Raw genomic sequence first — 22,302 nt, 5'->3', positions numbered from 1 at the left:
GCACTACCTGAAGGATGGACATATTTGAAACACGGACTTGGGAGGGTGGGAACCAAGGGCAACACACGTAACGTAAACATCTGTACCCCATAATATGCTGAAATAAAAAAAAAAAAGCAGGCTAGTGGTGACTGAGGGAATTGCCTAATAAAGAATAGACTGGAGGCATGCTGCCTCCACATACAATATCTTTTATAAAAGGAGAAGTATGGATGGGATATGTTGTGTTGTTTACAAAAATAGCATAGAGAAATTCCCCTGAAATTATGGGGAAAAGGCCCAAGGTTGCACTTTAAATATAAGGGATAAACTGAGTAGTCTTCACCCACTGTCCCCTGAAAGGCCTCACAACTGCACTTCTCTCTCTCTCTCTCTCCCATACCAGCCATTAACTAGGACGTAGTTACTGTGCATAATGAACTAAAGCAGTTGTGCTCCTAAAGTGTGGTCCCTGGACCAGCAGCGGCAGCATCACCTGGAAACTCGTTGGAAATACAGCTTCTCTGGCCTCACCTCAGACTTACTGAATCAGAAACTCTGAGGATGGGGTCCAGCAATTTGTGTTTTAACAAGCTTTCCACATGATTCTGATACAGGTTTACAGTTGAGAACTGGATTAGAGGAACTATGTCCTCTAAAGGAGAAGTTGTCCAAGGCCTGCTTCTGACACAGGGCTGAACAGGAAAACTGCAAGCAGAAGAAACTTTAGTCCTAACCACTGAGCCACTGTGGGGAGTGGGTCTGACACTTACTTGGTAAGATAGGTCATGTGACAGGAGAGAAAAAGTGACAGAGAGGAGTAAAAACAAATAGAATCAGAATAATGTAGCAGTAGTTAATCTGAGTCATTCTTGTCATTACAAAATTAGAAAATCACTATTGAAATGACTGTAATTACTAATATATACCTACATAAAAAGGAATTGTATAATATGAATTGGATTTTTTAATATGCTGTATTTTGTTTCATCTTGGAAATACGACTTTTTGCTAAAACATTATGTCTAGTATGTTCTGGTTAATCCCTAATTGAAGCTTTATGTTGACAGGAAAGTAGGAACTCAGTGAATTTTAAAAAGATGATTTGGCTGCTACGATTTTATTTTCTTAGAGTTCTGTGGCAAAGAATCACAGAGGCCAAAAATGTGAAAAAAAAGTCATACAGCTTAATGATCTTCTTAATCCTAATTATGTAGACGACAACCACAACTGTAACTACAGCGACCATTTATTGAGTGCCTACTCTGTGCAGATGCTGCTGTGTGCCCAGCACTAGGGATAAAGTCATGGATAAGCAGACATGGCCCTTGCCCTCCTAACCACTGGTTCCCAACGCTCACTACATGTTAGATGCACTAGGGAGCCATTAGATAATGCCAGGACCCAGGCCCTACCCCCAGTGATTATGATTTAATTGCTTTGAGGTGGGACCCCAGAGTTGGTATTTTTACAAAATTCTCCAGTGAATCTAATGTAAAGCCAGAATTGAGAAGGACTGGTCTGGTGAAAGACTTACACCTGTAGACAATTCATTATAATACCCCTAAGTACTATGAAGAAAAATTTCAGATTGCTGTGAAGGACACCAGCTATTAATAGCATGGAGTTCAAGGGAGGGGTTTATGAGGCATCCTTGAGCAAGTGACTTTGAGCTGGGATCTGAAGGCTGAATAGAAAATAGCTAAGCAGTGAGGGTAGGAGGAGAATGTTCCAGAAAAAGCAAATACATTGTGCTAGGGCCCTGTACCAGAAACAGCATGGTGAAGTAAGGGCTGAAAGGGGGCAAAGAGTAAAGGAAATATGGGGAGAAGAAAGCCTGGACACCCAGGAAGGCACCAGAACATGTAGGACCTGGGCTACATAAAGGACTCTGTTCTTTATTCTGAGAGTAATGGGAACCTATGAAGTGTTCTAAGTAACTGGTAGATGATCATATAAATACTTTGAAAAGATCACTCTGGCTGCAGTAGGAAAGCAGATGGGTGAGAGGCATGAGTGGATACAGGGAGACTAGTTAGGGGCCTGCTGTGGGAGGTGGTGGTGGTTGGAGTAAGAAGGCAGCAGAGTGATGGAGAGGGGTGCATGAATTTCAGAATCTTTGACAGCTAGAATCCTAGGACTTGGCACAAGGTCTCAGGAACATTTGCTGAGTGAGTGGGTTGCCTGGATGTGAAGGACGAGGGTGAGCAAGGAATAGAGGGTGATGCCACTGTTCTTGGTATCAGTAACTGAGTGAGTGGTGGAGCTGTTCACGGAGCTGTGAATGTTCAGCTGTGGAAAGCTGGAGGAGGAGCAGGTGTGGAGGGAAGGGAGAAGCATGAATTCTGTCTGGGCAGAATAGGTTTGAAGTGCTTGCGAGGCATTCAAGCTGAAAGGTCAACGGTACATATGTATAGACTACATATAGGGTATTTTCCACATATGAACCATAACTGAGGCTACAGGGCCAGGTGGGATCACTCTAATCACTATTTTCATATAGCACTCACTACATTTTCACATCAACTTACCAAAGTAAGTGATGTGTTTAAAATTTTAGTCTGGAAAATGAAGATTTATAAAGGTTAAGTAACTTAGCTGGGCACGGTGGCTCATGCCTGTAATCTCAGCTACTCAGGAGGCTGAGGTGGGAGGATCTCTTGAGGTGACGAGTTTGAGACCAGCCTGGGCAACACAGGGAGACTCTGTCTCTAGGGGTTAAAAAAAAAGAAGAAGAAGAAAGAAAAAGAAAGGAGAAAGTTTAAGTAACTTGTGTAAGTCACACAGCTGGTAAGAGGCAGGGTCAAGATTCCATTTCACAGAAGAAGATGCATTATTACCTAATCATACTGCCTCTCCTGAATCAGAATGACTGATTCTCAGATACAATATAGAGTTAACTATGTTTGCTAAGGAATGACCAGTTAAGTATTTCCTTCAATTATAAACATGGCATTTGAGTCTGTTATTCTTGGTAATTTGTGAAAAAAAAAATCCCATGGAGTTTATGACTAAGCTCTGGGATCCAGATTTTGGATTTATTGCCCAAACATCTGTCCCCTTGCTTCCTACAAAACATGCAAACTGAAGTTGAGGTTGCCTGGAAGCTCACTTAAAATAGAACCAGAGAGTCGAGACGTTAAAATGCATTTGAAATAGTGATATAAATCCCCCCCCCCTTTTTGATGGAAAACACTGTGTACTAAAAATTTAAGTCAGTCTCCCCTATTCAACTCACATATGGAACACTGCTATAGGGAAGACCCTTCGTTGGGCTCTGGGGAGGTACACCCTGTTCTCAAGGTTCAGTGGGAGACTTGACACAGGTGGGAGGGGTGCTAAGAGAGGGATGCAAAGGAGGGTATTTGGTCCATCATTAGAGAAGGGCCAAGAGGCTTTCAGGAAGACTTTATGGAATCAGTGACCCATAAAACTGATTATCCTGAGCCTCAATTTCCTTATAAGGTAGAGTTAGTTAGATAAAGAAGAGAGGAAAGAAGACTGTTTCAGGTGGAAGAAAGAAGTAGGAACATTTTACAAGGCATGAGGATATGAAAAAGTAGGCCCCATTTAGAACCTAACACCTTATTCTACACCTGTGTGGCTGGATGGTTAGCTTGGCCTTAAAATTTTTCCTAAAGAGATTGGCTTTTGAGCAGCATGGGCATCATTGAAGGAATTCACATTGGTCGGGCCACATAATGAGGTTTTTGCATATTTAGGATGACCATGTTAGCTTCAAAGTAGATGATGTGTGGAAAGAGAGAAGCCTAGAGGTAGAGAGGCACCTACAGAAGCTGTTTTAGATGTCTAGGGAAGAAATAAAGAGAAATGAATGGATTTGAGAGATACTTACTGTATAGAATCAATAAAACTTCGAGTTTGGAGGGAGAAGAAGGAATCTAAGGAGACTAGGGGGGAAGATGGTGACATTTATTGAGCAGATAATGCAGAAAGATTAATTTAGAGAGGAAAAAAGTTAAATTTTAGACATAGGTAAATTTGGTTGTGGAACATCTAAGCAGCAGATAGATATGCCCAGTAGGTGCCTAGCATTATGAATCAGGAGCTCAAGAGAAAGTCCTGGGTTGGAAATACAGATCAGGGAATCATGGCCATAAAAACTAGGGAGTTGTCATCATAGAGATGAGGATGTCATCCCTATAGAGATTAGGGAGTTATCCTCACAGAGATTAAGAAGTCATCCCAATAGATAATAGATTAGGGAGTCATCACTATTCAGTTGGGTGTATGTATATAAAATGGGATGAACCAAGATCCCAAGATGGAACACTGTGGATCATTCATATTTAAAAGGCATGGGGCAAAAGAGGAGTCAGCAAAGTAGGGGCCAGAGAAGTAGAAGGGTTCTAGAAGAGCCTAGTGTCATGGGAGGCAAAAAAGGAGAGAGTTTAAGTAGTAAAGTCAAGAGTTAAATTCTACGGGAAATGTAAATACTGAAATGTGTCTGTTGGATTTGGCACTAGGAAGTTTTGGTGATATTTGTGTGAACAGTTTTCGTGGAATCAGGGGGCAGAAACAAGATGCAGGGTTTTTGAGCAAGTGGGTAGTGTGTGGGGGATAGAGTTTAAAAATGAACATAGTAAGAGGAGGAAAAAAAAGAGGAAATCAAGTTATTAGAACTGGAGTGGCATGGATCAGCTCTCGGGGGATGCTGGAGGGTGAGAACTGAAGATGAGAGAAGTGGAATAAATCATCACTATAAATAAAGCTCTAAGAAGAGAGGAAGAGGCTTCACCCCACCCAATCCCGAGAGAATGGATGGAGGGTAGGTTCAATATTATCTTTACTAACTATCCCATCCCTAAAGTTGGGTCCACTAAATCGTTCCTAGAGGTCAGTTCTAGGTAACAAAGATTTCCCAGAAGGTAGAGTAAAATTTTCCCCTTTAACTCATGTGTTCCCCAGAGTCTTTGGGTTTTTAGGAACCTCTATAAAGAATTTCAACTATTTTACCAGTCATTTACCAGTACAGTAATAAATGTTTTCTTCAGTGTGGTATCCGGAGCTTTTGTTAAAGTAGAGGCAATTTTTCCTTCACTCAGAACATTATTGTAATTCCAAAGGAGAAAAAGCCAGTGGAATTACTGTTGTCTGAATTGGCCTTGCTTGTGTGGCTGTGCCCATCCTATTTCTGTGAGTCTGAGTAAATGAGAAAGCGATTGCCTGGTGTCATCAAGAAGTACATGGATTGTGCTGTACATGTGGTTCCAGTGATCTCCATATTGCCTCTGCCTTCTACAGGGAGCCCAGGTTTTTTAGGGACGATCTATTTCACCTCATGGAATAAAAAGAATGAGAATCCTGTGAAACCAAACATGCAAAAGATGGGTATTTAAGGCATAATACCTATTTATTGATTAACAACGATCAGCTCATTTTTTACCAAACTGGCACTGATCTGTCTGAGCACTAAGGTGCTCACACAGAAGTAATATTCTTTGGGGGTAGGGGGGTTGGGGGTGGGTAAACTCACAACTAATGGATGCAGTGAGCATTGTAGTGGGGGAAAGGTCATGTCTCAAATCATGGTTGGGATGTGGCAAAGTCATAATGTATAACCAAATGTTTGTACCCCCATAATATCCTGAAATAAAAAAAAAATTGACATGGCAAGACAGCTTGCTGAACAGGAAATCAGGGTGGGGGAGTTAGTGTGATTAACTTAGAGGGGGCATTACGTATCATTATGGGAAAAGGACTTTCAGGGAAATGGCATATTCGAGTACACAGGCCAAGGTACTTTCTCCCCCCAGACCATGCTGGAGATACACTGACAAATTCTTTTAGTTGCCTTTTTTTTTTTTTTTTGAGACAGTGTCTTGCTCTGTCTCCTGGGCTAGAGTGCTGTGGTGTCAGTCTAGCTCACAGTAAGCTCAAACTCCTGGGCTCAAGCGATCCTCCTGCCTCAGCCTCCCGAGTAGCTGGGACTACAGGCATGCACCACCATGCCTGGCTAATTTTTTCTATTTTTAGTAGAGACAGTCTCTGGCTGGTCTCGAATTCCTGACCTCAAGCCATCCTCCTGCCTTGGCCTTTCAGGGTGTTAGGATTACAGGCATGAGCCACTGCACCGAGCCCTTAGTTGGCTTTTTACTCCAAGTGATCCCACGCCCAACATATTCACATATTCTTTCTTCATCCAGGGTACAAAATCGAGTAGAACATTTCTTGGTCATACTCTGAATTTGAGGAAATACTTAAGCCACAAGACTGAATGCACTTTTCTTTTAAGTGTGGATGATTTTGGTAAAAGCTACTCTCATGTGTTATGTATTGGTCTGTTATACGTTGCTCTTACTGGATTTGTTTTTGGAGGACACTCCTGTCTCCAATGTTCAGGGACCTTTCTCTAACCCCTTCTGCCTTCCTCTTCACTAAATGGGTACAGAAAATATGCTTAGAAAGAAATCTAAGGGACCCTTATATTGTCACTTTGAAATATCAGCCATATCTGTCACATTCTTGATAAGAGTAGATACTAATCAATTTAAGATTGAGTTCTTACATATCTAAATTGCAGTTACTCTGTGTTGATGGTTAAAGAGAGAGCCAGCTGGTTAGATACCAGATGATCTGTGACAGAGTTACCATGAGCATTTACAACCTTGACCATATCTTATCCAAGAGGAACATTCCCTCTTAAACTGATGCATAACACCAGAGGTGCCTGAGGTAATGTGCCAAGTAGAGCTATGAATCTACCCAAAGTCTAGTCAGGTAAGAACTTTCAATTCTGCCCAAAGAGTTCGGAAATGACACTGGTCCGGAAGGAAAGAATGCAGAGGTGTCTCCTTGGATGAATCAGGTCAGTGAGTGGCAAGCAGGGTTCTAGAGTGGATGCTAGAGTGGACAGAGTCATCAAAGTCAACATCAAACCAATGCACAACTTCCCATGTACCCAATGCCCACCTTCACAGCTCCTATCATTGCCACCTTACTCCAAATCGGAAACCCTTTGTAAATTTTTCCCCTTCAACTCAAAGCCTTTGAGTTTTCAGAAATTTCTATTTAAGGATTTTAAATTGCTTGCTGTGCCTGGATTATTTTGTGCAGGAAGTGCGGTTTGTGCTGGGCACCTGTTTGCCTTCTGGGAGTCTGGCGCATTGGAGTGTGCTGGATGGAAGATGCCTGTGTGACTGGCCCCCAGTGAAAGCCCTGGGCACTGGGACTCCTGTGAGCTTCCCTGGTAGACATTTCACACTTGTTGTTACAATTCATTGCTGGGAGAATTAAGCACATCCTATGTGATTTCAGCAGGAGAACGCCCTTGGAAGCTTGTGCCTGGGTTCCCTGAGACTTAGTCTGATGCATTTCTCATCTTTCTTCTATGAAGGTGATTTTGCTTCATATCCTTTCACTGTAATAAATCTTAGCCATGAGTATGATGACAAATATGCAGAGTCCTGTGAGTCCTCCTAGTGAATTATCAAACTTGGGGTGGTCTGGTCTTGGGGAACTCTGGCACATACTCCCACTATAGAGCCCCAGACCCTTCCCAAAAAGCTACTACTGTTAATAGATTCATCTACATCCTTCCAGAGATGTCTATGTCTTTACTCAATAGAAACATACTGTATACATTGTTACATATCTTGCTTTTTACATAATGAAATGTTTCAAAGACAGTTTGCATCAACATTCATAGATCTAGCGCAGCCTTTTTCATGTCTGCATAGTATTATGCATTATGGATGCAGTAGAACTTATATATTTGGACCCCAATTGAGGGACCTTTAGTCATTTTTAGTCTTTTGCTATTACAAGCAATGCTGCACTGAACACCCCATACATGCATCTTTTCATACATTCATGAACATATCACCAGGTTAAATTTCTCGAAGTAGATTTCTCAAGTCAAAGGATATATATGTATTACTCTTTGATAGATATTTTTAAATTGTCTCCCACCAAAGAGGTTGCAAAAATTTTTACTCCCACTAACATACAAGAAACATCTGTTTTTTCACATCCTTGTCAATATGTATAATTTCTTTATTAAATTTACAGTAAAATTCACCATTTTTAGGCATACAGTTCTATGAACTTTTAACAGATATATAAAGTCATCTAACCACCACAACAATCAAGATGTAGAGTATTTACATCGTTTCTAAAAGTTCCCTTGTGGCCCTTTGCAGTCAGTCCTCTGTCCCCACCCAGAGCCTTTGCCCAATGATCTAATTTCTGTTCTCATTTTTGTCTTTTCTAGAATATTATATCAATGAAATCATACAGTATATAGCCTTTGAGTCTGGCTTCTTTCACTTAGTATAATGTTTTTGAGATTCATCAATGTTGTTACATTTATCAGTAGTTTATTCCTTTTTAATTGCTGAGTAGAATTCCATTGTATGGTAGTATCCCAATCTGTGTACATTCAGTAGCTGATGGACATTTGGATTGTTTTAAGTTTTTGGTGATTATGAATAAAGCTGTTAGAAATATTTAGGTACAGATTTTTGGGTGGATGTAGGTCTTCACTTTTTTCAGGTAAACATCTAAGAGTGGGATTACCTGGTTTTATTGTAAGTGTATATTTAACTCCATAGGAAACTCCCCAACACTTTTCCAAAGTGTCTGTGCCATTTTGCATCCCCACCAACAACGTTCAAGAGTTCCAGTTGCTCCACATCCTTACCAACATTTCATAATGTCAGTATTTTAAAAATTTTGGCCATATTAGTAAGTGTGTAGTGACTATCATGTACTTATCAGATGTTTAAACACTTTGCTATCCTGATAAGTGATAAAAGGAATCTCATCATTTTGTCATTTACATTTCTTTAAGGGTAGTTAGAATACATTTAATATGTTGGGAATATGTATTTCTTTTTCGTTGAATTGCTTATTCATATTCTTCGCCTATTTTCCTATTAGGTGAGTTGATCATGTTCTTAATGATTTTTAGTGACTTGTATATTAGGGAAACCAACTATCTCATAGTTATTGTAAACATTTTTCCCAGTTTGTCATTTTTTACTTTGTTTATAGCATATTTTTCTACAGTAATATTTTTATGTAGCTTCCAAATTTTATACCTCAATGGTACAAAAATGGGGAGATTGAAATGAATTTATTAATGCAAGGTATAGAAGATAGGGGATTATAAGGCTATCCACCCTCGAGTCAGTTCATCCCAGTTCCTCTATTACCCCACATTATAATGCATGGCCAGTACAGATTTTCTCAGTCTTTCTCACCATCTGCAAATAACCAAGGCATGTTGACAAATGCAGCTGCTCTGAGAAAGGGTGGAGTCTCCAGGGCACGATTTTTCAATTTTAGATGTGGAAGGAGATTCACTTAGTGGAAGCAATGTGCTTATTGCAGAGACCATCAATACACCAGATTGTTAATGCCTTTTGGCTAGGACACAGGGAATTCCTGTCTGCGGTCTCAGTGACATCACTTTGCCGGAAACACCCCTCCTCCCTGCCAATCCTACCCCTAAACATGGGATTCCACTCTGACCACAAAGGCCTATTATTCTCAATGCAATCTATGGGCAAAAGAATTCAGGGGAGGCCAGAAGGGGTGTGGGTGAAGAGTGTGTGGATAGTGTTGTGGGAGGAAGTAAGGAGAAGAGCAAGAGAAGGGAACTCCTTTTCTTCCTTATTCCCACACACAGAGCCTCTGCTGGCATTTGATTTTTGCAATCATTAACATTTTTAGAGTCAGGCACAACCAAGTGCAAAGTCAGTTATGTGCTACTAGTCTGAGAAGAGCACACAGCACAAAAAGTACTGTGCATGGGGAGCCTGGGGTTAGCAGAATCTGATTCGCAGGAAGAGCTTGTTCTGCACCCCAACCCCCATCTCCACGGTTTGCACCCAAAGCTGAGCCTCTGAGGGGTCCACTCAGTATCAAGCTACTTTGTTAAGATAAATGCACTCCTTTTCTAGCTAAGGAGCTGTGAACTGAGAATAACTGATTAATTAAAATTTCAAAAAGTTTTTTTTCCAATTATTATAAATTTTACTTTCTTTCTTTACAATGACACTGCTGAAAAACATGAGGATTAGAACTTATGAGAGCAGATACATTTACTCATATCCAATCTTAAAGGAAAATCTTTCAATTTGTAACCATTAATATGATACTATTGACATCATAGATACGTTTCTTTTAGCCATGTAAAGCCTTTCTATTGCTACATAATTAAAATTTTAACCATTCATATGTGTTGAATTTTATCACATAATTTTATATATCTGTTGAAGCGATTATTGATTTTCTCCTTTAATCTCCTACTGTGGTTAATCGTATAGATAAAGTTTACATTAAATTCACCTTGCATATTTGCAGAATTCTCTTGATCTGTTGGTTGAATCTTTTTACATAATGTAGAATTCGTATTTATTATTTTGTATCAACTATTTTTCACAAGGTTCATAACATACATAGTCTTATCATCAGACTTTTCATAAAATCTGTATTACATTTTGTCCTCAAGGTTGTGCTAACCTAATTATCTGGTTAATAAAATGCTCTTTTTACTTATCCATCAATGTGGTTTGTAGATATATTTCATATGTAGTGTATTTGGCAAACTTCATCCTTGCAGCATTCGTTGGAAATTCTGCTGGAACTTCCCTGTGTAACGACTTGGGGCACTGTTCACTTTCATCATGGGGTGCATCGCACATTTATGACTTTCCACAATTCTAATATCTTTTGTGGTAGGTTAAGTCTTCTAGGAATTGTCCCGCGTTCCCTAACCTTCCAAATTTATTGGCATAGGTAATCACAATGTCATCATTTTAAAAATATTTCCAGCTCTCGATTGCTCTCTCTTTAACATTTTAATCCTGATATTTTTGGTGCCTTCTCTTGGGCAGTGGTACAGTCTCACCAAAGGTTTATTCATTTTATTCTTCTTTACAGGAACTTGCTTTGGACTCTGTTTTTCCCATCCATTTTGGGTTGTTTTCTAGTATTCTGATTTTCCCTGTATAAATTGCCTTTATTTGTATTTTTTTGAAAACTGTTTTTTTTTTCTGTATAAGTGTGGTACATAGTGTAAAAATTCTGTCCTCTAACTACTAAATTATCTTGTTAATTTACAATTGTATCATGATTTATAATGCCAATAAAAACAGCCTAAGACAAGCAATCTCAAACACACAAACCCTTACACCTGTAAGACTGCCAAAGTTGGTAATTCCCTTGGCTGAGCTTTCAGTCCTACTTTTTTTTGTGGGGGGGGAATAAAAGATAATTTTAAAAAAGCCATAACTTCTTCTGAGATCTGTGGTTTAAGAGATCAGTGGAACAGGACATGGGTTATTTACTCAATTACCTTGTCTCTCTACCTTTCTATTCTCACCCACACCCCTTCTGTTCCTTCTTATTCCCTGGCTGTATCTTCTTGCCTATGTCTCCCAACCCAATGTCCATCTTATTATCTTATTTTCCTTCCTTCTTCCTTTGCCCTTTAACTAACTGGTCATCACTGAGGCCCTGTAGTTCATCTTTAGCATTTGTGTTTTTATTGACATTTGTACTGACTTCAGGCAGTACAAACACAGGCAGGAAAAAAAAACCCACTAAATTAAACTGCTTTATCCTCCAACTTTGACCCTGGATTGATTAATTGGAGAGATATGCAGAGTTATGAAATAGAATAAGACCTTTCCATTTGAATAGAATTTTGGACAAATTCTTTTGCATTGGATCAACTAAGAAAGAATGGAGCTGAGTAATTTCCATACATCTCTAATGTAGGGCAGTGGTTGAAGGCATGGGAGTGGAGTTGAGAGACTTGGATCAAATCCCTCACCTGCCATTTGTAAGACATATGACTTTGGACAAGTCCCTTAACTTCCCTGAGAATCAAAATCTCAGGCCTCTGCCAGTTAACTGTAAGCTTAGGGGATTGGGAATCAAAGACTCCTGTGAGAATAGTCCACACAGCTTCTCCAGCTAAATCTTCATTGTCAGTCACTTTTTATTTCTGGCTCCCACATACAGTATTAGTAACATGCTCCAGGCACTGTATAAGCCTCAGTTGTGTGGTGTAGGGTAGGGTGGTGGTTAAAAGCCTGGACTCTAACTACTCAACCATAAAAAAAAAAAGTGGTGAACTACCTCTTGTATTATCCCGGTTAGAGCTGGAGCCCATTCTTCTAAGTGAAGTATCACAAGAATGGAAAAACAAGCACCACATGTACTCACCATTAAATTGGTACTAATCAATCAACACTTATGTGCATATAGGGAAGTAACATTCATTGGGTGTTGAGTGGGTTGGGGGGGAGGTGGGGATGGGTGAATTCACACCTAATGGGTGCAGGGTGCATGCTGTCTGAGGGATGGGCATGCCTGTAGCTCTGACTCGGGCGGTGCAAAGGCAATTTATGTAACCAAAGTGTTAGTACCCCCATAATATTCTGAAAAAAAAAGTAGAGTAAACAAAACAAGGTTTAATAAAGCTAGCAATTAAAAAAATAAATGAATAATAAAAAAAGCCTGGACTCTAGAGCCAGAACTCCTGTGTTTAATTCCTAGCCCAATATTTGTATCTGTGTAACTTTGGGCAAAGTTATTTAACCTATCTGTGTCTCAGTTTACTCATCTGTAAGGTGACAATAACAATGACAATATTAATAATAGTACCTGTGAATGTGACTTTATTTGGAAATACAGTAGGGTCTTTGCAGATGTAATTAATTAAGGATCTTGAGATGAAACCACCCTGGATTTAGGGTAACCACAAAATCCAATGACTGGGTCCTTGTAAGAGAAAGAAGGAAATTTGACCCACAGAGACACAGGGGAAAAGGTCATATGACGACAGAGGCAGAAATTGGAGTGATGCAGCCACAACCCAAGGAATGCCAAGAACCACCAGAAGCTAGAAAAGGCAAGAAAGGAATCTCTTCCAGTGCCTTTGAAGGGAGCATGGCCTTGCCAACACCTTTATTTTTAGAGTTCTGGCCTCCAGAACTATGAAAGAATAAGTTTCTGTTGTTTTAAGCCATCAAGTTTATGGTTATTTGTTGTGACAGCCCTGGGAAACTAATACAGATTTTATACAGATGTTAGTAATAGTACATCTACCTCACAGGATGGTAATGAGGGTAAACTAGTGGCTATTTTTAAAGTACTAAGAGTAGAATCTGGAATACAGTAAGAGCTCTGCAAGTGTAGCCTATTAGGTATTATTAGCTTATTGAAACTTACATAGCAACCCTGTGAAGTAGGTACTATTATGACTCCCATTTTGAACATGGAGAAATTGAGGCTTAAAGAGTCTAAGCAAAGGTAAGATTGTCTGGACTCTGCTCTCCCTTGAACCATCCCCCAGAAGTCTGTGGAGTTTGGCTTTCTGCTGATGGATCCTGGTAACTGTTGGTTTGGTGACCTTTCCTGATGATGCTCTCACCAGAGACTCCCAGTGGTGAGCCACCAAGAAGTCCAGAAGGTATTGAGAAGACCACCTCATATGACTGTGTTTACTCTTCCTGGATGCATCTGCCTATCCCTATTTTGGCACAAGCACTGCTTTGATGGAGCCAGGCTCTGTCCACACTTGGCTGTGTGGTCTGATGTCCCTGGAGTAGCCTCAGCACCTCATCACCTCAAGAGGCAGGGGTGTGCTGCCCTAAAAGACCACACCCTCACTCTCCAGGGACTTCAACAAGCATGCTGGTTCCTTGTTCACCCCTAAGGTTCTGGGCACAGATTATACAAATGACTTTAGACATAAGTCAGATCACTCAGAATAAGGCAAAGCCCTCACTAGGACCTTCAAGGCCTTTTGAGCAAGGCAACCTGTAACTCCTCTGAGCATCTCTTACGACTTTCCCCTCATCACTCTTCCCACCACACTGGCCTCCTGGCCAGGCACTGTCCGACTGCAGGGCCTTTCCATGTGCAGTTCCAGTTGCCTTAAGTGCTCTTGCCTCAGAGTTGTGCATGCTTTCTCTCTGCTCCCTAGACTGTTATCAAGATCACCTTCTCAGAGAGGCCCTTCCTAATCACCCCATCCTTCCTCTTCACCTTTCTTGTTTTTCCTCTCTTAGCTCTTATAATTATCTAACAAACTATAATTTTTACTTATTTATCTTCTTTATTGTCTTTTCTCCCAAACTAGAATATAAGCACCATGAGGATGGGGACATTAATCTGTTTTGTTTACTACTATAGCTCAGAGCCTAGGACAGGTTTAGTACATAATAAAAGTATAATACATTCAAAAAATAATTATTGAATGACTAATTGAAAGAATGAATGAAGCACAGCTCCCTGTCCAACTATAGAACTCCCAAACTGAAATGATTCAAACTATAAAATGTCTAGAGGTAGCAAATGTAGAGAGGACTACTGGAATAATTGAGCTTTGATGAATATGGAGGGGAACATAGCCTCCTATTGAGCTTGATTTTGAAGAAGACAAAGAAAAAGATTTGATGGAGAATGAGGGGATTGGAATTCCAAGTGGAGGAAATCTCACATAGAAAAAAATTCAGAGAATCTAGAATTCATTCATTCATTCAACATGCGTTATAGCAATGGACAAGACAAAAAAAAATGTTCTGGCACTCAGGGAGCCTACATTTTAGTGGTGATAATGTCAGGCATTCTGATCTTGGACACAAACAGATCTGCTCATTGGAGCAGTGAGGTGGGAAGGGCTAAGAGGTCTGCGTAGACCAATGTAGCTTTCATCTGACAGGCAGCAGGAAGCTACTATAGGTTCTTAATCAGGAAGACCCTTAGGAATGTCAATTATGGAAGATTGCTGCAGCTACATGAAGGATAGGTTTTGATAGGGAAAAGAATTAGGAAGGGTAGGAGTCACCAGAAAAGGCTGTTGAAGATCAGATATGGGTAGCAATGACTGGAACAGGGGGTTGGATATCACTATAAAAGAAGGTGAGTCTAAAGGGCCTGGGATGAACCAGTCAAGAAAGGATCTTAAAACTCTTGAGTGTGAGAACAACCTAAATAAGTGTCCCCAAGAACTCCATGATGGAGAGCAAGGAAGGTGGCAGAGATAGTGTGGAGACTTTGACACCAGGGGAATGGCAAGGCCAAATTAGGACCAGTCTCCTGAGTTAGCTTCAGTGATTGTTCCATCACTGGGCTGTGTAAACACGGGAAGGACCATGGAGCTCCTCCAATGTTTACTCGCCAGTGCTTGTCCACATTTGCTGTTTTGTTCTGTATATGGCAAGCTAAGCTTAGTCCAGATGTGACCCATCAGAAATTGGAAACAATTTGAATCTAGTCGGTTGCACTGGATCTGCAAAGCAAAACTTTTGTTGTTTTTGTCTGAAATTCACCATGTTTGTCAATACCCTAAATGTGTTTATTATTGCAGTAAAGTTTTAGGATAATATATTTTTGGTATCATGAAGTAGAGATGCTAGGATTTCTCTGTAGAGCAGCATTCTGACTGAGGAAAAATTAAAGAATTTTGATTTTCACTTTGATAGGATTCTAACCGGACGTCATGATTGCTGTTTCTATAAGAATCAAAAGAGCTAGATTTTTTTTTTGCTTCTAACATAGCTAATTGGCTTGAAATCGGTCTGCGTTTACTCAAAGCTTGAGTTTTCTTCAATTTTGTCTCTCTGTCAAGTGAAGAGTTGAAAGTACTACCTAGCTCTCTCACTTTAAACAGAAAAGCCCTCTCACTTATCACATGAAAAGAAAAAAATGGGAAGGAAGTGGCAGTCTTAAATTCTTCAGTATAGTGAGCCCATTCAAACGAAAAAAAAAACACAACACTTTGCCATTGTATATTTTTGGTAAACTTGTTTCTTAAAATTGTTTTTTGAAATAGCATTTCATATTGTATTATAGAAACCACACTTCTGTTATCCGTGAGGCAAACGAAGGGCTTTTCAGGGGGAAAACTGTCAGTGTGAATTTTCGATAATAGAACATGACTGTAGCAGTCATGAGATCTGAAAGAGCTCTTGGGGCCCAAGTAGAGGGGGCAGTTACTGAAGCGGTTCCCTTTTTGTGAGCACACCCTGAAGATGTCAACCTGGACACCCCACCTCTAGCACCACTTCCTGAGAAGAGTCCTGCTCCCTGCATGTGATTAAGGCTTTTGAAACTGCCTGTCATGTAGTCCATGGACAAAGCATTTTAATTACTTCTGTCTGGGTAATCTAGTTAATTACATGAAAAACAAACAGCCATTTTTTTTTTTGTAATAAACCTTTTGAAAATACTGTATGCAAAATTCCTAAACTTTCTCTCTGATGTAAGTTCTTTTCCTTATCGTATCTTTAATAAGAAATAATACGGGAGGCTTCAATATATTCTAGTAGTGTGAATGTCATTGCAAAAGTTGGGCAAATGTGGAAAAGTATACATCCAACTCTTCAGTGAAAATAAGGAGTTAGTAAATATTCTCATTAGGAAAAGGAGAGAACAATTATAGTCACATCAAGCTGGTTCCCACCTCAGGGCTTTTGCAGTTTCTGTTCCTTCTTCCCGGAGTGTTCTTACTCCTTCTCCTAGCTGGTGTTTTCTCCTCATCTGGGTTTCCAATCAAATGTTATCTTCTCAGAGATGCTTTCTCGACCCTCAATCTAAAATCCTTCCCTTCATCCCCAACTCTGCTCTAAGTCACCCTATCATCTTCCTTGGTTTTAATTTCTTCTTGGCACTTCTCATTCATGACCGGAAATCACTCATTTATGTACTTCTTTTCTTTTCTCCCCTAAGCTTGGGGGAGATTCAGTCATCTGAACAAAATGGAGGCTCTTTTGGGGAGGGAGAAGGGTGGAAGTGCAATAGATAATGGTATTGCTAAAATTCTTTCTTGGAAGTTTTGTACTGTTTGGTCTGATGGGTAAAAACTGGTTCAAGATTCTAGGCGTTTAGGCAGACTGGAGACCTATATACAGTTACAGTCCTTTAGATTGTCTAAGCTTCTGCTCAAGAGCTTGAGGAGGAGCTCCCATTTCAGTGCCCAGCAAGCTGCTACTGACCAAGAGGGAAAGAGAAGGGAGAGACTTGGACTCCTCTTTCCCCTGTTTTGATTCCCCCCGCCTGCCTCTGCGCCATCCCCACTGTCATTAGAGAAGTGCGAATTATTCAGGAAAACCCATCTCATTTCCATATGCTTGTTTGTTACTTTATCTTATCCTTCCTCTATAAAGCCTAAGTAAAAAGTTTGGGGATAGTTTGGAGAGTTGAGAGAGGAAGAAGAGATTGAGTTGTTAGAGTGGAGGGAATGGTGGAATCATTTTGTTTCCTGCTTACCTCCTCTATATATTCGGGTTTATATATGATCAAAGCAACTTTTTCCTTTTATATAATTCTGCTATTGGAGCTTTTTGTGTCCTGTGACAGAGTAAGACTAAGGACAGAATAGATAAGGTAATGTGGATAATGATCTGAAATGTTCAGAACTCTTCAACCTCCAGGCTATTACTAGTTGCTTACTATATAAGGGTGATTGAAATGCAAGGGGTATGTCAAGACAGGAAATTTCATGGTGTGGTAGGATTTAATGTTTGATGATATATTCTTAATACTTTTTAACATCTTAAACATTTTGTGGTAGATTTTAAAAATGAGGACAGTTGTCCTTGTTTTTTGTTATTTGTTTCTTGTCCCTTGGTAGATCTATATGACCTATTAAGCAAACTGCCAGTTTGGGACTCTTCCATCTCCTCATTCCATATCCGATCACTGACCTAGTTTTGTCCATTCTCCTTGCCGTAGCCACTAACTCAGCCTTCGTCTTGTCACAATACAGACAAATGCTTTTGTTCTTGAATTATTTCCCAATTACTTTGCAAGTGCATCATTCATAAAGGTTGGCTTTTATCTCTCTGATGTTTCCAGATAGCCTTTATAAGACCAGACAGAAAGATGAGAAAAATTAATGTTTGTTGATTTCTTGTTGATATTTTCTCTTCTGTTTTTGGTTTTAGGTTCTGAGGTGAAGAGATTTTGCTCCCGAAATATCTTGGCCATCCTTGGCTTCTCCTCTATCATAGCTGTGATAGCTTTGCTTGCTGTGGGGCTGACTCAGAACAAACCATTGCCAGAAAATGCTAAGGTAAGTCAAATACTTGTGTGTGTGTGTGTGTGTGTGTGTGTGTGTGTGTGTGTGTGTGTGTGTAAGAAAGGGTCTGAGTGGGGCAGGAGAAGGAGAGTTAAGGTAAACCAGAGCATACAGGTGGAGTTGAGGTTCTAGCAGCCCAGGAACAAGTCAATATCCATTGGATTAGGGAAGTAAAACGGAAAAGATGCTCATTCTGCAAGAGGGAATGCCTTGAATTGATTAGTGGTAGGAAGATAATGGCCTTTATGATTATTCAGCAAACTCATTAGAGTATCTGTTGATACTCTAACGGAGATGAACGTTTTATTTACCTCATCTAGATCTGTGTTATACTATGTCAATATTCTATGTTCTAGTGCTATATGTACTTCTTATTCATTGTTTCATTATGGGTGAAACATTACACTCTTTGTTCTCTATCCAATATTGTCACTATCATCAAAATAATACAATTTATTAGACAGCTCTGTATAAAGCACTTTGGAAGTCAAAGATTATAGAGAAGACAGGGTTCTTATCTCCTAAAATATTAAAAAAGCAACAAAATCTATAAAAAAGAACCAGAGAACACATACGTGTGTCAAGTATGGTCATTTAAAATGAATTCATGGATGGGCAGATTTCTTGTGAAGTTTTTACATTTGAAAAATTAGTTAGTATCATTAAATATCATCAAAGTCATTAACTTTCTGTGATATATTTCTGCTTTTTTTCCAATTCATCAAAATAAAATTTCAGACATGAATAGCTCACAAGTATCTTGTAATATGGTTATTATTTTATCTAAACTGTTAATTAAAAAGCACATAGTAAATATAAATTTATATTATAAATATACCATTTTTTGGGTGCTCGGTTGCAGGGGGCTGTGTCAAAAGGCCTTGTGGGGGTGGGTGTAAAAATAATATATACCATTTTAAACTTTCACTGAAATTACAGTAAACGAATCTACAAGGGCCCAGATGATACCAATATGCTAATGAGCACATATGTACATGTGGGCAGTGACAGATCCAGAAGTTAACTTGACCACAGAGGCCCTGGAATATATGTGTAGAAGTATATTCTCTTGTATTTGAAGATGGTGAGCTGTGAGCCTGGAAAGATGCATGCAAATGCCAGGCCTCTGAAGCTTTTGCCATCCACCGAAATCATTTACTGTATAGTGGAGGCGTGGGTAGTGTCCTTTTGTCAAGTTCAACTCAGTGGGGCTGTGTACAATAGCCCCTTTGTCAGAACAGATGCTGATGCTATCTTATTGTAAATGGTCTCTTGCCTTTTAATGTTGAGTAACGTTTGTTCTTTTGGCAAAACTTCACTCACAGTTGGTATCTTGGTTCTGCTATTTGTTTACCAGTTCCAAAAATACATGATTTCCTTCTTGATTTGACCTTTTTACATGTTCAGTATTGCATCATTGGAGAGGGCAACTGCCTAGGAGGCAAAATCCATGATACACTTGAGCTCTGTGTTCCCAGTGAATTCTTGTGTTCATGGATGACCTTCCGTCATTCACAGTGGTCTTCTTCAAGTCTGTTGTGCTTCTGTGTTGTTATATTGGCTTGGCACAATGGAACAAGGTCTTTGGAATTTCTTTCTTTTTTTTTTTTTTGAGACAGAGTCTTGCTCTGTTGCCCCAGCTAGAGTGCAGTGGCATCGTCATAGCTCACTGCAACCTTAAACTCCTGGGCTCAAGAGATCCTCTTGCTTCGGCCTCCTGAGTAGCCACGCACCACCATGCCCAGCTAATTTTTTCTGTTTTTAGCAGAGACCAGGTCTCTCTCTTGCTCAGGGTGGTCTCAAACTCCTGACCTCAAGTGATCCTCCTGCCTCAGCCTCGCAGAGTGCTAAAATTACAGGTGCGAGCCACTGCGCCCAGCCAGTCTTTGGCATTCTTTAAATGAAAAGTATGAGTATTTTAAGAACAGTCACTGGCTTCTGAAGTGAATCTTTATAATACCACTGATTTATTTTACACAAAGATATGATTTTATATATGCAAACTGCCATTTGTCGAGGTTATATACTAATTTTAATAAGATTCCTAGCATACACTGGGGGCAGAATATTTTAGAAACTTGTCATCTGGTGATGGCTTTAAGCTCTGCTGTCCATTTGACAGCCACTAAGCAAATGCTGATCTTTAAATTTAGGTTAATTATAATTAAATAAAATTAAAACTTCCGTCCCTCAGTTGCACTAGCCGTATTTCAAGTGCTCAATACCCACATGTGGCTGATGTTTACTATATTGGACAGTGCAGACATAGAATATTTCAGTTGCTGCAGAAAGTTCTATTGGGCATTGCTACTTTCGAGCATACTCTTTGATAATAATTCTGAAATCATTCAAAACTAAGTGTAATGAATAAGGTATGTGATAAAACATTTTATAAAATCTAGAATAAGGAACAAAAAAATGATTATTTTTTTCTTGCATAGTTATAAACTAGTACCAGGATCATCCCAAATATCATAAGGCTACCAAACTATTTTGAGTAGTTTGTTGGAATAAATGTATTTGCTTCCAAAAATAACCATTTAAAAGACAATACCTACTTGCATATTTGTACCTGGTACATTTGTTTTAGAAACACATACTGATATCACTTTATGACCATGCTTCATTCAGTAGTTCTTCATTCATTTTTCATAAATTTATGTATCAACAAGTATTTATTAAATGTCTGTGTTAGGCACTGGTCTACCCAATTGGGAAGCCAATATATTAATAGATATAACTGAGCTTACTGTCTGGGGAAGGAAACACAATTAATAGATAACATAAATTATTAATTATAATTGTGATAAAGTGCCACCAAATGAAAGTTTTGGGGACCAGACAAGTCTTCTCTGAAAAAATGACATTAACAATAATATCTGAAGGATAATTGGAAGTTAGTTGGGGAAGAGATGGGTAAAGAGTATTACAGATAGAAGGAAAGCAAGTGCAAGAGTCTTGAAACAGGAAGTAGTTGGACACCTCCTGGAAACTGGTTGGAGAGCAGGAGTGGGCTGTGTGTTAGATAACAGTTGTGAGGTAGGTGGTGTATGCAGGGCCCTGCAAGACAGGTTGAGAATTTTAGTTTTAATCCTCAGAGTAGTGGGAAGCTAGTGACGAGATCAGATTTGTGTTTTGCAAAGATCACTCTGGCTTCAATGAATTAAAGGGGGATAAGAGCACATGTAGGAGGAGACCAGTAAGAGGCTCCAACAGAAGTTTGGAAGGAGGGGAAGATTTTCAGTTCAGTTTTTGAAGAATTGTTGAGGGTATTGGACATCCAAAGGGAAATGTCAAGAAAGCAGTTCGGTAATCAGACCTGGACCTCTCTTTTCTGAGCAGATACCTACTTCACTGCCCAATAGAATATAATGCAATTAAAACAGCAACTCAAAGTACTGTTTAAAAAAAGAAAAAGAAATATAATGCAAGCCACACATTAAATTTTCTAAAAGCCACATTAAAAAAGTAGAAGGAGTGGCTCACGCCTGTAATCCTAGCACTCTGGGAGGCCGAGGCGGGTGGATCGCTCAAGGTCAGGAGTTCGAGACCAGCCTGAGCAGGAGCGAGACCCGTCTCTACTAAAAATAGAAAGAAATTATTTGGACGACTAAAAATCTACATAGAAAAAATTAGCCGGGCATGGTGGCGCATGTCTGTAGTCCCAGCTACTCGGGAGGCTGAGGCAGTAGGATTGCTCGAGCCCAGGAGTTTGAGGTTGCTGTGAGCTAGGCTGACGCCACGGCACTCTACTCCAGGCAACAGAGTGAGACTCTGTCTCAAAAAAAAGTAGAAGGAAAGAAGTAAAATTAATTTTAATAGTATATTTTATGTAACCCAATATATCCAAAATATTATTTCAACATTTCATCAAGATAAAGAATTATTAGTGAGATATTTTACATTCCTTTTTCATACTATCTTCAAATTCCAGTGCCATTTGAAACTTACAGACTATCTCAATTCAGACAAGTTACATTTTAAGTGCTCAATAGCCAGCTACTGATTACCTATAAGAAAGCACAGGTCTAGGGGGAGGAGCCAAGATGGCGGATGAGACAAGCCGCCAGTCAGAAGGTCTCTGCAAAAAAGACGAATTTTAGAAGAAAGAGAAAAAAAATAAGCTAGAAGAGAAACATAGATCGGGTGAGGGTCGGAAGGAAGGGTGCCTGAACTACAGGAGACTCCACGGGAAGACGTTGCGGAGGAGAACTGGAAGGAGAGAGGACTGCCTAGGAGGCAAAATCCATGATACACTTGAG

The 22,302-nt window shown here is 39.7% G+C and overlaps 1 protein-coding gene across 1 annotated transcript in view; it reads left to right on the top strand.

Annotated features, from left to right (window-relative positions):
• The window catches only part of ENTPD1 (ectonucleoside triphosphate diphosphohydrolase 1), a 122,535-nt gene that overhangs the window by 34,554 nt on the left and 65,679 nt on the right, over positions 1 to 22,302 (top strand). The window contains exon 2 of the mRNA XM_012654462.1: positions 17,907 to 18,034. Coding sequence (XP_012509916.1) covers positions 17,907 to 18,034 — 128 coding nt within the window. The remainder of the gene's footprint in view (positions 1 to 17,906; positions 18,035 to 22,302) is intronic.

Source organism: Propithecus coquereli, unplaced genomic scaffold (genome assembly GCF_000956105.1).
Source record: "Propithecus coquereli isolate 6110/MARCELLA unplaced genomic scaffold, Pcoq_1.0 Scaffold440, whole genome shotgun sequence".
NCBI lineage: Eukaryota > Metazoa > Chordata > Mammalia > Primates > Indriidae > Propithecus > Propithecus coquereli.
Note: the sequence above shows the minus strand (reverse complement) of the source record. Positions and strands in the feature narration are given on the sequence as shown.